This window comes from Sinocyclocheilus grahami, unplaced genomic scaffold (genome assembly GCF_001515645.1).
Source record: "Sinocyclocheilus grahami isolate Dianchi unplaced genomic scaffold, SAMN03320097.WGS_v1.1 scaffold1102.1, whole genome shotgun sequence".
NCBI classification, from domain to species: domain Eukaryota; kingdom Metazoa; phylum Chordata; class Actinopteri; order Cypriniformes; family Cyprinidae; genus Sinocyclocheilus; species Sinocyclocheilus grahami.
The window spans coordinates 220,603-233,043 of NW_015506281.1; the positions used below are offsets into that span (position 1 = coordinate 220,603).

Genomic DNA, 12,441 nt, shown 5'->3' on the forward strand with positions numbered 1-12,441 from the left:
CAGAAACTGCTGCACATTTGGAGGGACGCAGATTCCCAGACGATCGTCAACATCAGCTCATGTGAATTGAGTTTTCTGTTCATGGTCTTCTTACCGAAGAGCAAGCGTACTGCTGCAGGTCCACACTACAGGGGGCGCTCACGAGTCCAGCGGACAGGAGAGTCTCGTTACTGTGGGGCACATCAGAATTTCATGAGCACTTCCTGTCTCACAGATGATGTCACAGTCAAAGTGGAGAAAAGAGTGTTTGCTCGTACCTGTTGACTCCTGAACAAACTCTGGTAGCTGTTAAATCCATCAGAAAACATTGATTAGTGCTACTGGATTTCATTTACATCTCAGTACAACACCCGTAAATCACAATGCAATAGTCAAGCAGGTTAAGAGAAAGTAACAGATGTAGAAAATTGACCAACAAAACTTGTTCAGATTTGTGGACAGATTCTTTCTATTTCTTGTTGGCTACATGGTTAGAGGAAGTCATTGGCAAATTCCCAGGTCTTATGATCCCCAGATTTATATAGCAACGTTTATAATTGAGTCTGAGGTAAACTAGGAAGATATGGTTAATTTGGGGGAACATTAAAGCTTGGAAACATAGGAGGGAATGAAGATTCAGTTCATTGCAACATTCAAGGCTCCATTAGACACACTGATTAGTTTAATTTCAGAAACTAACATGTTCTACAAAAGCACTTACCATTCACAGGAGTGACCAGACACTGAAACAGATGAAAAAGAGAGAACAAAGTCAATGACAAAATGGAAAAAAAAACTCAAAACACAAATTGCTTTAAACATTTTTTATGAAAAAGTTTTAAACAGTGAGGAACTGTGTGGGACAGAACAAGACGGAGACGGAACTGATGCTAAAAATAAATTCTTACTGTTGGAGGTTCAGGAAGTGAGCAGTCTGAAAATAAGACAAACATTAATTCGTTAATTCCAGCAGAAGTAATGAGAAACATGCTAATCTTCTAGAGGAGTCGACAGTGATAGATGAGGAAGATCAAGAATGACCTCTTGCTCCATTCTGCTTGAGTTCTCCAGTTGTGTGGAAGACCACAGTCTCCATCTCTGTCGGCAGGGAAGGTAAAGCCTGAAACAGCCTCTGGAATCTGAGAAAGAACCACAGAATTACAGCAGATCTCAGTGCAAGAGACGCCAAAGACTCAATATAGTGTACCAAATACAATTACATCAGTATGTAGGAGCTGCACGGAATAATGGTCTGTAGAAACACAAACAAGCTTCAGTGCTGTTGTCACACATATGATTCATCAAACTCACTTATTTGACCACTACATATTTACTTAAAATCTCATTTAATACAATCCACATGTAAAGACGAAACCCTGAGGCATCAGAGTAGCGTTTGATGGAGAGACATTGAGAACAACTGTGTATATTTTACCATCCGTGAGATTGAGAGAAGGTTTTGAAGAACATCAGGAAGTCCTCGCTCCACAGGAGACACAAGCAGATGATCAAACACTGTATTGATGACGACTTCCTGCTCTGGAAGACCAGGTAGATCGTCAACCATCAGTCCAGCCACCTGCTTTGGAGTGAGATCGTCCAGGGTCTCCAACTAAACCCACAGAGAAGAACAAGAGAATTAAAGTGAAGGGTAAGGAGACGTTGGTGTTATTTTTATAAATCTTCTTTGATGAAATCACATGGGAAGATGTGGAGACATACGGGATCGAAGAGTCTGTTGATGGGGAGCAGATCTTTGAGAGACACATACTGAGAGAACGGGCCAAAGTTCTTCTGCAGCCACTCAACACTGTTGTTAGCAGTCGTCACACAGCCCGCATCTGACACACACAACAGACACAGTCAAATCACCTTCATGAACTCCAGAACCTTCATTTGAAACATCTGTGAACCTCCACCTCACCTGTTGTGTTTCTTCTGAGGAAGGGCAGGATGAAGAAGCTCACCATGTTTCTTCCTTGAGACTGATTGACGAGTGTGACCTCTGACAGACTGAGAAATGGTTGAAAATAATGTTGAACAAGCATCTTATCAGCTCATGACAGTCTTTAGCTATTGTTGAGGACATCTTTTCTTACATGTGCTGGTAAGTTTGGCAGCTGAGGTTTTTGCTGCTAGTGCACTGCAGTAGGGATGATGACGCAAACGGTAAAAATGGCTTCAGATATTGACCCAACAACTTGCTGATGAAAGGGAGGTCTCTCCATTGGTCAGGACTGATGCGCTCCAGTCTCAACTCTGCAATCACATCCAGCACTTGGGACACGACTTCACCTCTGATTGGCTGAGACTGATGATGTAATGGGGAGGAATTACTGTCAGATTCCCAGTCAATCTAACACTGAACACTAGAGGACAGATGTACAAGACTCATTTACCATATTTGCTGCTGCACTGGAGAAGATGACGAGGGCTCCGTCCAGAACATCATTTGCTTTGGTGAAAAGCAGTTTCCAGATCTCCTTGGAGTAACTGCTGCTGCTGGATAGTTGACACATCAGGAGTCCAGCCAGGTTTCCAGCAGTGAAGCCTGTGATCTACAAACACAGAAGATTTCATCAGTGGACATCAACGTTCAGGAAATATTATGCTGATTCCAGAAACTGCTGCACATTTGGAGGGACGCAGATTCCCAGACGATCATTAACATCAGCTCATGTGAACTGAGTTTTCTGTTCATGGTCTTCTTACCGAAGAGCAAGCGTACTGCTGCAGGTCCACACTACAGGGGGCGCTCACAAGTCCAGCGGACAGGAGAGTCTCGTTACTTAGGGGCAGATAAACTCTTCTCATTATTTTTATATACTTTGAATTGTATTTTTACTCAGTAAAAATTCCAAAAAAGAACAGTACCTGCTGATTCCATTACAAATAGAGGATTCTGTAAAAGTAAATTAAAAGGAAAATAAGAAAAACAGACAGCACATTTTTTTTATTGACAGTGCATTTTTGTTTATGGTACTGTACAGCTTAAACAATGTTAAACTTACCATTGATTGATGTTGAAATACACTGCAAAGTACATGACCATAAATCAATAATAGAATGTGAAGTACTTTTCTTTTATGTTTATGAAAATATCAACCCATGAGATTAAAACTTGTGTTTCTTACCGTAACAGGTGGAGGAAAACAGCCTGTTAAAGACACAATAGTAAAATCTCAGAGTTACAGCATAGAAAAATGTGTCAATCAAAACTGTAGCTTAGAGACTAAATTTGCTGACTAAGAAGATATTTAGTTAATCTGCCATAATTTTAACTTGTTTTGTTTGTGTGCATGTATCTGTACCAGGAGGTGCCATCTGTTCCAGCTGACTCATGTAGTCCTTGATGTGTTGCATTATGTGTGGAGGAACCACAGATCCCTGCAGCCTCTGAACCCTGAAAGAGAGAGAAATCATGTGAAACTGGGCCTCGACCGAAGCAGTGCAGAAATAGTAAAAGAAACAGTGTAATATAAAATGTTTTACTTACATCTGCTGGTATGACGAGCACTCCAAACCCATCTGACATAAAAAACAAAATAAGGGAAAAAAAATCACCTTACTCCAAAGCAATTATACGTCTTGCCATATGTCCACAGACAGACAGTCTTTGGCATAGATGCTCTTACCTGGCCAGCGAGCATGATGAGATATCCAAGCATCTCAACTAGACCACGGTCTTCAGGAGAAACCAGGATATGATCAAAAACTATGTTTATGATGATACTTTTCACTGGCAGACCTGCAAAATCCTCAACTATGAGTTCAGCTGTCTGTCTGGGGGAGAGAACCACCAATGCATCTATCTGAAATACACAAAGAAACATTTCATTTAACAGACAAACAGAAATCTAATTATCAATCACATTAAACAGAGAATATAGCTGAATCTTTGTTTTAGAAACAGAATAAAACAAGCTGAAGTGCAGCAGATGTTCTTGTCAGTGGGAATGTGGGTAACTCACAGCGCTGAAGTCTTGGTTCAGCTGGTACATTTCCCTCAGTGTTGCAAACTTTGAAAATCCACCAAGATTCAGAGTAACCCAGATGCTGCTGTTCTCCGCAGGGCAGCCACCTGAAAACATGTTGATAAAATATATTTATAGATGGATGGATGGATGGATGAATGTATGGATGGATAAACAGATAGATGGATAGATGTACCTGAAACATTTTGTAGGCTCAGGAAGGATCTGATGAAATACTGATAAACATCCTGCACACCTTGTTCTGACATCAGGAGCATGTTGTCGCTGAGTTCTGAAACACTGAAAGGACAGCATGTAGGTCAGGTGAGAGTGGAGGTCAGCTGAGAACAGAGTTCATCAGGTGGGATTAGCACTTATGCGTTCAGTGGGCATACAGTATCTGGAAGGTCTGGCAGCTGAACTCTTTGTGACTGAGGCACGTGAGATATTCTGGAGTCAGTGTGGAGAGAAGAGGCTTTAACTTGATCTGGAACCATAATCTTACAAACGACTCATCCTGCAAGTTGCTCATCGTGAAGGTGTCATGAACCATTTGGTCCAGGATGTCACTGAAGGGGGAACTCTGGGAACTGAAGTTCTGGGCAAGAAACAACATGCAAACAGGAATTATATAAACTACTGGTTTCTACACAGCTGATGTGAGATCTGGCATTTCTTACAGTCATGGAGAGCTGCTGCAGCAGAGCGTTGAGATTCTGGGAGAGATGCAGGACGACATTCGAGAGCATCTCCTCATTGAGCGTGAGGTTTGAGCGTGCTGCGCAGTGCAGGACTGTGGCCACATGTTCCACCAGGTCCGTCAGCTAGAAAGACATAAACACTGTGTGAGATATGAAATGAAATCCTAATGCCATGCCAGCAGAGAAGATGCTTGGAATAATGTGTATGTATGTTCCCAGCCTGCGTTTAGCTTACCCCACACGTTCTATTATCAATAAAGACACTGCAGATGTCCTGACTTTCATTCTGGGCTCCAGTTCCCATTCCCGTCTCAATGTAGCTAAAGAGTAAACACCCCAAACCACATCAGAGCGTTCTCAGTACTCCATCAGAGGAAGTTTCTGGATAACTATGACATTACTAGCGCAGCAAACTCACAACTGGTTATGGAAGACAGCCGTGAGGTTTGGGTGGATTTCTATCTGGCCGGGAGGAAGAAATCGCCGGAGTATGGGAGAAACCACATGCGTGAACCAGTCATTAATGTTCATGGGGTCAAATGTGACCAGCTGCTGGCTGGAATTCTGCTTGAACGGAGCGGCGAGCTCGGCGAGTGTCAGGTTGATCATGGCCTGCACCAGTGTGGTGCTCCGCATGCTGCTCAAGTTTTGCTAAAGGAAGCAAGCAAATAGACAGCAGAAATTAGGAGATGAGGTTTGGGGTTGTAATGCCTTACTGAATGTGTGTTTGTGCTGTTACCGGCTTCGTCAAGGACACAAACTGTCTAACAAAACTCCCGACAGGACTAAATGCCGTCATTAATCCATTCAGTGCCTGAAACCACACATCAGACCAGTTTATCATTCAATATCACAGTCTCTTAAACATCTACTTATTTACTCATCTACATCAGGGCTGGGCAACCATGGCCCTCAAGATACACCTTCTTGCAGAGTTCAGCTTCACCAATAATCAAACAAAACCATCTATAACTTTCTAGTAATCCTGGAGATCTTGGCTAGTTTGTTCCAGTAGGTTTGATTAAGGTTGGAGCTGAAATCGGCAGGAAAGTGGTTCTTGAGATCAAAACTTGCCCAGTTATGATTTACATCCAGATACTGTGACTGGTATGATTCTTGCCTGTCCAAGAGGGTCCTGAGGTGAGGCAGATGGAACGGTGCTCATATAATATGCTGTGCCATTGTTGGAAGGCCATGGGTCCTCAGAGGGCAACAGAGAGGAAAGCAAACTCTGAAACACCAGGCCGAGGGAGCTGTTCGTCAAGCCCACCACCTCGGGATGAAGGAGAAGCTCTGCCTTCTGTTCTGGACTCAAGAGGTGCAAAACCTCCAGCTGACAAGACAGGGAAGAACCTCAGAAAATCTCCAGGACATCAGCACAGAGCTGAGGTTGCCATCGAATGACCATCAGGATAACATCAGATGCGAGAGTGAGTATTCCTACCCCGCTGAAGAGCATGTTGATGGATGTGAAGTCTCGCACTTGAGCCATGACCGAGAATGAGCCGAAGTTCTTCATGAGCCAGTCCTCAGTGCTGTCCTCTGGATCTACACAACCTACAACAACACACAATCAGACTACACAAACCTGCACAAAACCCTCACAGAACACAAAACGCCAGTGCAAGAGGTGAAGTGTTACCTGAGGATGTGTTTCTAGAGAGAAACGGGTACATGAAGAAAGCATAGATCCACTTCTGTCGCACTGGATCCAGACCGGAGAAATGCTGACTCAACTCCTTCACACTATACACACAACAAAGCACACACAGTCAAACACACACATACACAATGAGGTCCTCATTCATTTTCTGCTTTTAGTGTGTGTTGTCATACACAGTATGGTAGGCACTGCAGCTGAAGTTTCTGTTGCTGAGGCATGTGAGGAAGTTTCTGGAGATGGACGACAGCAGAGGAGTGAGTTTGATGTCCAGCCACGCTCTGATCATGTGATCCTCATTCATACTGATGCCTCCCGACAAATCCACGACCGGCACGCCGGCCACACTGGAGCGCTGCGAGACAGACAGCGTCATGGTGGAGCCACAGCAGTGAAGGCTCATGGGATATATGTGTGTCTGTGTGAGTGCTGGTGTACCATGAAGGAATAGATGTCCAGAGTGGCGCTGATGAGTCCCTTCAGGTTCAGGATGTGGTCTGCATCAGGCTCTGATGAGACGCCTGCACACGTCAGGAAGCTCTGCGTGGGACCGTCCAACTGAGACAGCAATAAATACAGCACAGATTGAGAATGAGAGTTTACGGCATTAAATGTGGGTTCGAGTCCCATTCGAAGGAAGTCTGTTCACTCTGCGACCATACTTGCAATGCCTCCGGGCATCTATATCAGACACCAAGTCCTTTTTAACTTGAATGGAGAAATCCTGAAATCTCAAAAACTTCTTGCCCCAGTTATGTTTAACTTATTAACATAATTAACAACTTGGCATATTTCAAACCAGCAACAAATACCCAAACAGCATTAAAAAAGCTTATATTTCAGGTTGGAGTTTGGGTTCCTTGCCACTGTCACCTCTGGCTTTTAAAAGATACTTAATATTTAGTCATGTTATTGATTTAACTGCACTGACGCTATCAGATGAGAAGAGAACTGAATTGATCTGAATAAAGACACCATTCCATTTTGTAGAGCTGCTTTTTATTATATAAAGTGCTATATAAATAAATGTGACTTGACTTGATTTTGGATTTTTCCTCTATACTACTGTTCAGAGTTCAACAGAATCCATAATTCCCATGTTTTGTATGTTATCTGAACTGCAGGAGCTGCTCTAGAAGTCTATAAGTAACATGCTCCATAGGCTTTCTCTAGTGACTGATGGCAGTGGAGGGGTTTCATTGTGTCTATGATCTTGTTTTTGTCTAGGTTACTTTTATTTAGAAAGAGTGGTCATGTTCCCTTTGGTTTCACGTTTCTGTCTGGAGGATTGTTGTCTAATCAGCCTGTTTGCGTCTGTCTCCAGTGTTGTTCTGCTATTGTCTTGTTAATGGTTTTGGTTAGTCATTGTATCACCTCTGAGAACTCTGTCATTTTATTCATTTTAATGCTAAAAAAGGCATTAGGTTTCTTTATATCACATCGCTCATCTTGCATTATTGTTTAGTTCATAGTGAGTGCGTCTGTTTAGCTCTGCTGTCCCAAACAGACAAAACTCTCCAACAAAGAACAGTCTAAAAATATCTTGTGTGTGTGTGTGTGTGTGTGTGTGTGTGTGTGTGTGTGCTCCTTCCGTTTCCACTATACTCCTTCCGTTTCCACTATACTCCTTCCGTTTCCACTATACGCCTTCCGTTTCCACTATACTCCTTCCGTTTCCACTATACGCCTTCCGTTTCCACTATACTCCTTCCGTTTCCACTATACGCCTTCCGTTTCCACTATACGCCTTCCGTTTCCACTATACTCCTTCCGTTTCCACTATACTCCTTCCGTTTCCACTATACTCTCTCTCACACATACATACATTCTTCTCTTACATACACATATTTTCTTCAGACATACATACATTCTATATATATATGTATGTGAAAGGAGAATGTATGTATGTGAAAGCAAAGAATATATGTATGTGAAAGGAGAATGTAAGTGTGTGAAAGCAAAGAATATATGTATGTGAAAGGAGAATATATGTATGTGAAAGGAGAATATATGTATGTGAAAGGAGAATGTAAGTGTGTGAGAGTGCTAGAATGAATTATGGCTTGTACGGCCCCTCATATATGTGTGTGTGTGAACTCACATCAGTGCATTGTTCTGCTGTAAGTTCAGCACTCGTTCCACAGGTTTGACTGTAAATCATGAAATGAGACGAGATTAATGTGGGCAGAGGGAGGAGATGGAGCAGAATGGAAAGTGAGCGATAGGTCATGGTGAATGAAAGTCAGAAATGTTAAGTCATTTCACAACAACAACATAAAACACAAGAAAGACTGCATTCTGGATGGGTCATTTTGTCTCAAAAGTTTCTATAGGTTACATAATGGAAAGATCTGAAGTGTTTCACCCACCTCTGCACCGCTGAACACATAATGCCTGAAAACAGAGAGAGACAGAGAGTCATATCTTACATCTGTCATAATGTACACTTAGCTGGACATTATGGCAAAATAAACTCTGACAGAGTGCCTGCATTTAATCTGTGTATCTGTGCATTTAATCACATATATTAATCAGAGTCTGTAAGATTTAATTCTGTGAGCAGGACAGTCAGACATGAAACTAGCACAGCTATGGAGGAAAACACTTGAGCGAGAAAATTATAAACGCCATTATTGACAAGTATTTGAAAGACACCACTGACCAATCAGGTACTCCAGAGTATGAAATAAGAGTATTTAAATATAATAACCATCCTGTGCATTTTCTCAGACACTCATAACATGGACATAAAGCACCTGTTTGTTGATTAGTGTGCTGTTTTTCATTAATGAGTTTAAATACAAGTGATAATTGTGGACTCACCAAAACCCATCGCTCCCACATACAGGAGCAGGAAAATTAGAGGCGTTCTCATGAGGACTGATCTGCTTCCCTTAGACACTCCTGTGAAGTTCAGCTCTTAGAGAAACAGACACAACGCCAGGTCAATGGAATGCTTATTTCTCAGATGATTGTTAAATTGAATGACTGAGAACAGAAGTTTCATTAGTCTCAAGCTTTCAGCTTGTTATGCCATACAGTACAAGAAAGATTTTACAGCTGCTTGAAGAAGGGATAAAAACAACCCTGAACTGACACACACACACACACACACACACACACACATGCATGAATGCTTTTTATATTTTGAAAGTATTTCAAATAAAATATATATATATATCAATATTTCAGTAAGTTTCTTCTGCTCACCAAGGCTACATTTCTTTGTTTAAAAATAAATAAATAATTGTCAACATTCAGAAATTATAAAAATCAGCATATTAGAATGATTTCTGAAGATCATGTGACACTGAAGACTGGAGTAATGATGCTGAAAATACAGCATAATATAATATAATATAATATAATATAATATAATATAATATAATATAATATAAAGCATGGGAACTCAAAGAGCATTTGTATGATCGTAGTTCAGCTGTTAATATGAATTAAGCCAGAAGTCAAAGGCCGCTTGAATGTGTCAGGTGTTATCTGTGGGCAGTGTGGCATCATGTGTTGGATTACAAACACAGAACAGCAGCACATTCTCACACACATCTCTGTCGTTCCACACTGAACACAACAGAGCCACAGCTGGTTAAACCAGGCGAGTGAGGAGATCACCGAAGAGGTTTAACACATTCACTCACTCTTTAAGACAAATGTCATCCCATAAAACAGAACAATCAAACACAAAAATGATGGCATTCCGCCTCTCATATGCTCATGATTGACTTCTGAAACATGAAGTGCAAATAAGTGTCTGAGTGCATTGGGAAGGAAGGAAATCATGACGATGATATGAAATGAAAAATTATATAGGCCTACTATATCCTATATTTCTTTTTTAAGCCATTCCTACAACTATATCAGTCTCAAAAACGGACTAGTACACAAAGTAAGTTAATTAAGTAATAACAGATTTGATTTGATTTGATGGAAATACATGATTTTATTAAAAAAACTTCAGATGCTGGAAAAATATTGTACCACATTTTTAACGTGGTATCATATACTGTAAAAAAACTATAAGCCAACCAGATGACATGAGGATAAATCACATCCATATATTCTGGGATATAAACTATGTGACTGAATTGAGAGTGACATGAACACAAAAGGATTTTCAGCAATGTACTTTAGCAATATTAAACGATATCTAGAAATCACTTCTGAGACGTCTCGGTCACGTCTCAATTCTCCGGATACAAGATCTAAATCACGATCGGCTCATGATGGAAAAATCTGCTAATGTTTGACTTAATCTTTCCAAGGCTAAACTCGCACATGATTTTCAACCAAAATCTGTGAACATCATACAAAAAATAGCAAATCATATGAAACGTTGGTAACACTAGTTACTCTACTTTAGTAAAGTACTTTAAATCACATGAACTCACATTAAAAAATACTTAAATCAGTTAATGCTAATCACTGTTACTGTTAATTTCAATATTTACTTATACATTTATAAAATCAAAGGTTGTATCTTAATGTTGTTTAATGGACCCGAGCTAACAAGAACTAACGAGTAGCTGTGTTTTTATTAACTAATGTTAACAAAGATGAATACATTCTGTAAGAAATGAATTGCTCATTGAATGCATAATCTTGTGTTTATGCATTCATAAAAATGTTTGTGGTCATTAAGCTCATCTCATAACCAATCTAATAACTTTACATCACTCTCATCTAAGACATCAGATATGATTTGATTTAAAAAATAGAGATCAGGGTAACACTTTATAATAACTTTCATTAATAAATCATTAACAAAAAATATATAATGCTTAATGGATCGTTAGTTAATATATATTCAAAGAGTTAAAAATGTGAAATAATGTGCTTGTTAATGTTTGCTAATAAACTTATTAAACATTAGATCATGTTCAAACAAATCATTATTTCATGTTAAAGTTAAAATGCTTGCAAATGTCACTAAACCTTCAATTCCATATGATCAAGCACTTTCATCCAAATGATTTTAACAGATGAAAAGCTTGAGTTAATGCACAACACTTTAGCTGCTGGTGAGGTGTGATACAGGTAAGTTTAGGGACTGGTTTGGGTAGGTTTAAGGGCTGGTTAAAGGGTCAACAGTGTACAGGGGTCAGTTTGATTACTATAAGAACACGGTTCAATCTGTTTATATTATATGCTTTATAAATGAACAAGCATTTTCTTTTAAAAAGTGATTTATTTTCTCCTGTTTATTTATAATTCAAGGAATATCCTGTTTAATGTTACACTGAATGTGAGTGTTGAGGTAATAAAAACATTTTTTTTGCAACAGTAGCTAAAAGTCCAATGCCCATAAAGATCCTGAATGATTAGTAATTGCGTATATAAACATTTACAAATGATGAAAAGTTTCAACTTTAGATTGGCTACTGCAAAAACATGAACAAATGATTAATAAATGATTAGTAAAGATGTGTGAATGGGGTAATTTCGGGTCTTTCAGGACACTTTTTGCCATCGAGATGACTGCTCATAAAGGTATTAATGATTAGTAACATTTATAAACATTTGCAAATGATGAAGAGTTTCCACTTTAGATTGGGTACTGCAAAAAACATGAACAGATAATGAATAGGTTATTTGTTAAGCTGTGTAAATAGAGGTCTATACACAACAAACAAATACCGACAAATGAAGATCATATGAACTGAAAGTTTTCTGGTGAAACATCAGCCTTAGTGCGGTAAACCTCAGAACACTCTTTACATAACGAGCAATCACTGAGCTTACCTGTCAGGTGTGTTTGTCATGAAGAAGTGAACGGAGTAAATCTGTGCTGTATACTGCCATTCACCGGACTCCACCCACAGCACAGAGAAACAGACGATCAGCAGCTCACATATAAAGACAGCACGAGCTACAGTTACTGGGCATCGGGAGGCTTCGGTCTGGATCTCAAAAGCCTCGGAGGGATTTTTATGCAATAAAGTCACGATGTGCTCAATTAAATCTAGCCATTAAAACTTGGATTAAATTATACAACTCCATAATAAAACCAATACTTTTATATGGATGTGAAATTTGGGGACCAGTACTACATTTAAAAAAATTGGGATCAAACTTCAATAGAAAAACTACAACTAGAAATCGTCAAAAACATTTT

The 12,441-nt window shown here is 39.8% G+C and overlaps 1 protein-coding gene across 1 annotated transcript in view; it reads right to left on the reverse strand.

Annotated features, from left to right (window-relative positions):
• Window positions 1-12,078, reverse strand: part of mslnb (mesothelin b) — a 37,559-nt gene extending 25,481 nt beyond the window's left edge. Inside the window, 34 exon segments of the mRNA XM_016252363.1 lie at window positions 95-170; window positions 258-285; window positions 701-722; window positions 888-913; window positions 1,021-1,118; window positions 1,200-1,231; window positions 1,415-1,591; window positions 1,702-1,820; window positions 1,904-1,992; window positions 2,079-2,290; window positions 2,379-2,537; window positions 2,692-2,767; window positions 2,854-2,881; window positions 2,991-3,012; window positions 3,114-3,136; window positions 3,291-3,382; window positions 3,476-3,507; window positions 3,615-3,791; window positions 3,951-4,060; window positions 4,150-4,253; window positions 4,349-4,551; window positions 4,634-4,777; window positions 4,890-4,974; window positions 5,073-5,305; window positions 5,394-5,468; window positions 5,775-5,987; window positions 6,099-6,211; window positions 6,297-6,400; window positions 6,491-6,669; window positions 6,753-6,872; window positions 8,416-8,464; window positions 8,684-8,708; window positions 9,138-9,233; window positions 12,069-12,078. Coding sequence (XP_016107849.1) covers window positions 95-170; window positions 258-285; window positions 701-722; window positions 888-913; window positions 1,021-1,118; window positions 1,200-1,231; window positions 1,415-1,591; window positions 1,702-1,820; window positions 1,904-1,992; window positions 2,079-2,290; window positions 2,379-2,537; window positions 2,692-2,767; window positions 2,854-2,881; window positions 2,991-3,012; window positions 3,114-3,136; window positions 3,291-3,382; window positions 3,476-3,507; window positions 3,615-3,791; window positions 3,951-4,060; window positions 4,150-4,253; window positions 4,349-4,551; window positions 4,634-4,777; window positions 4,890-4,974; window positions 5,073-5,305; window positions 5,394-5,468; window positions 5,775-5,987; window positions 6,099-6,211; window positions 6,297-6,400; window positions 6,491-6,669; window positions 6,753-6,872; window positions 8,416-8,464; window positions 8,684-8,708; window positions 9,138-9,189 — 3,297 coding nt within the window. The 5' untranslated portion in view covers window positions 9,190-9,233; window positions 12,069-12,078.
• Window positions 12,079-12,441: the final 363 nt, after the last annotated feature.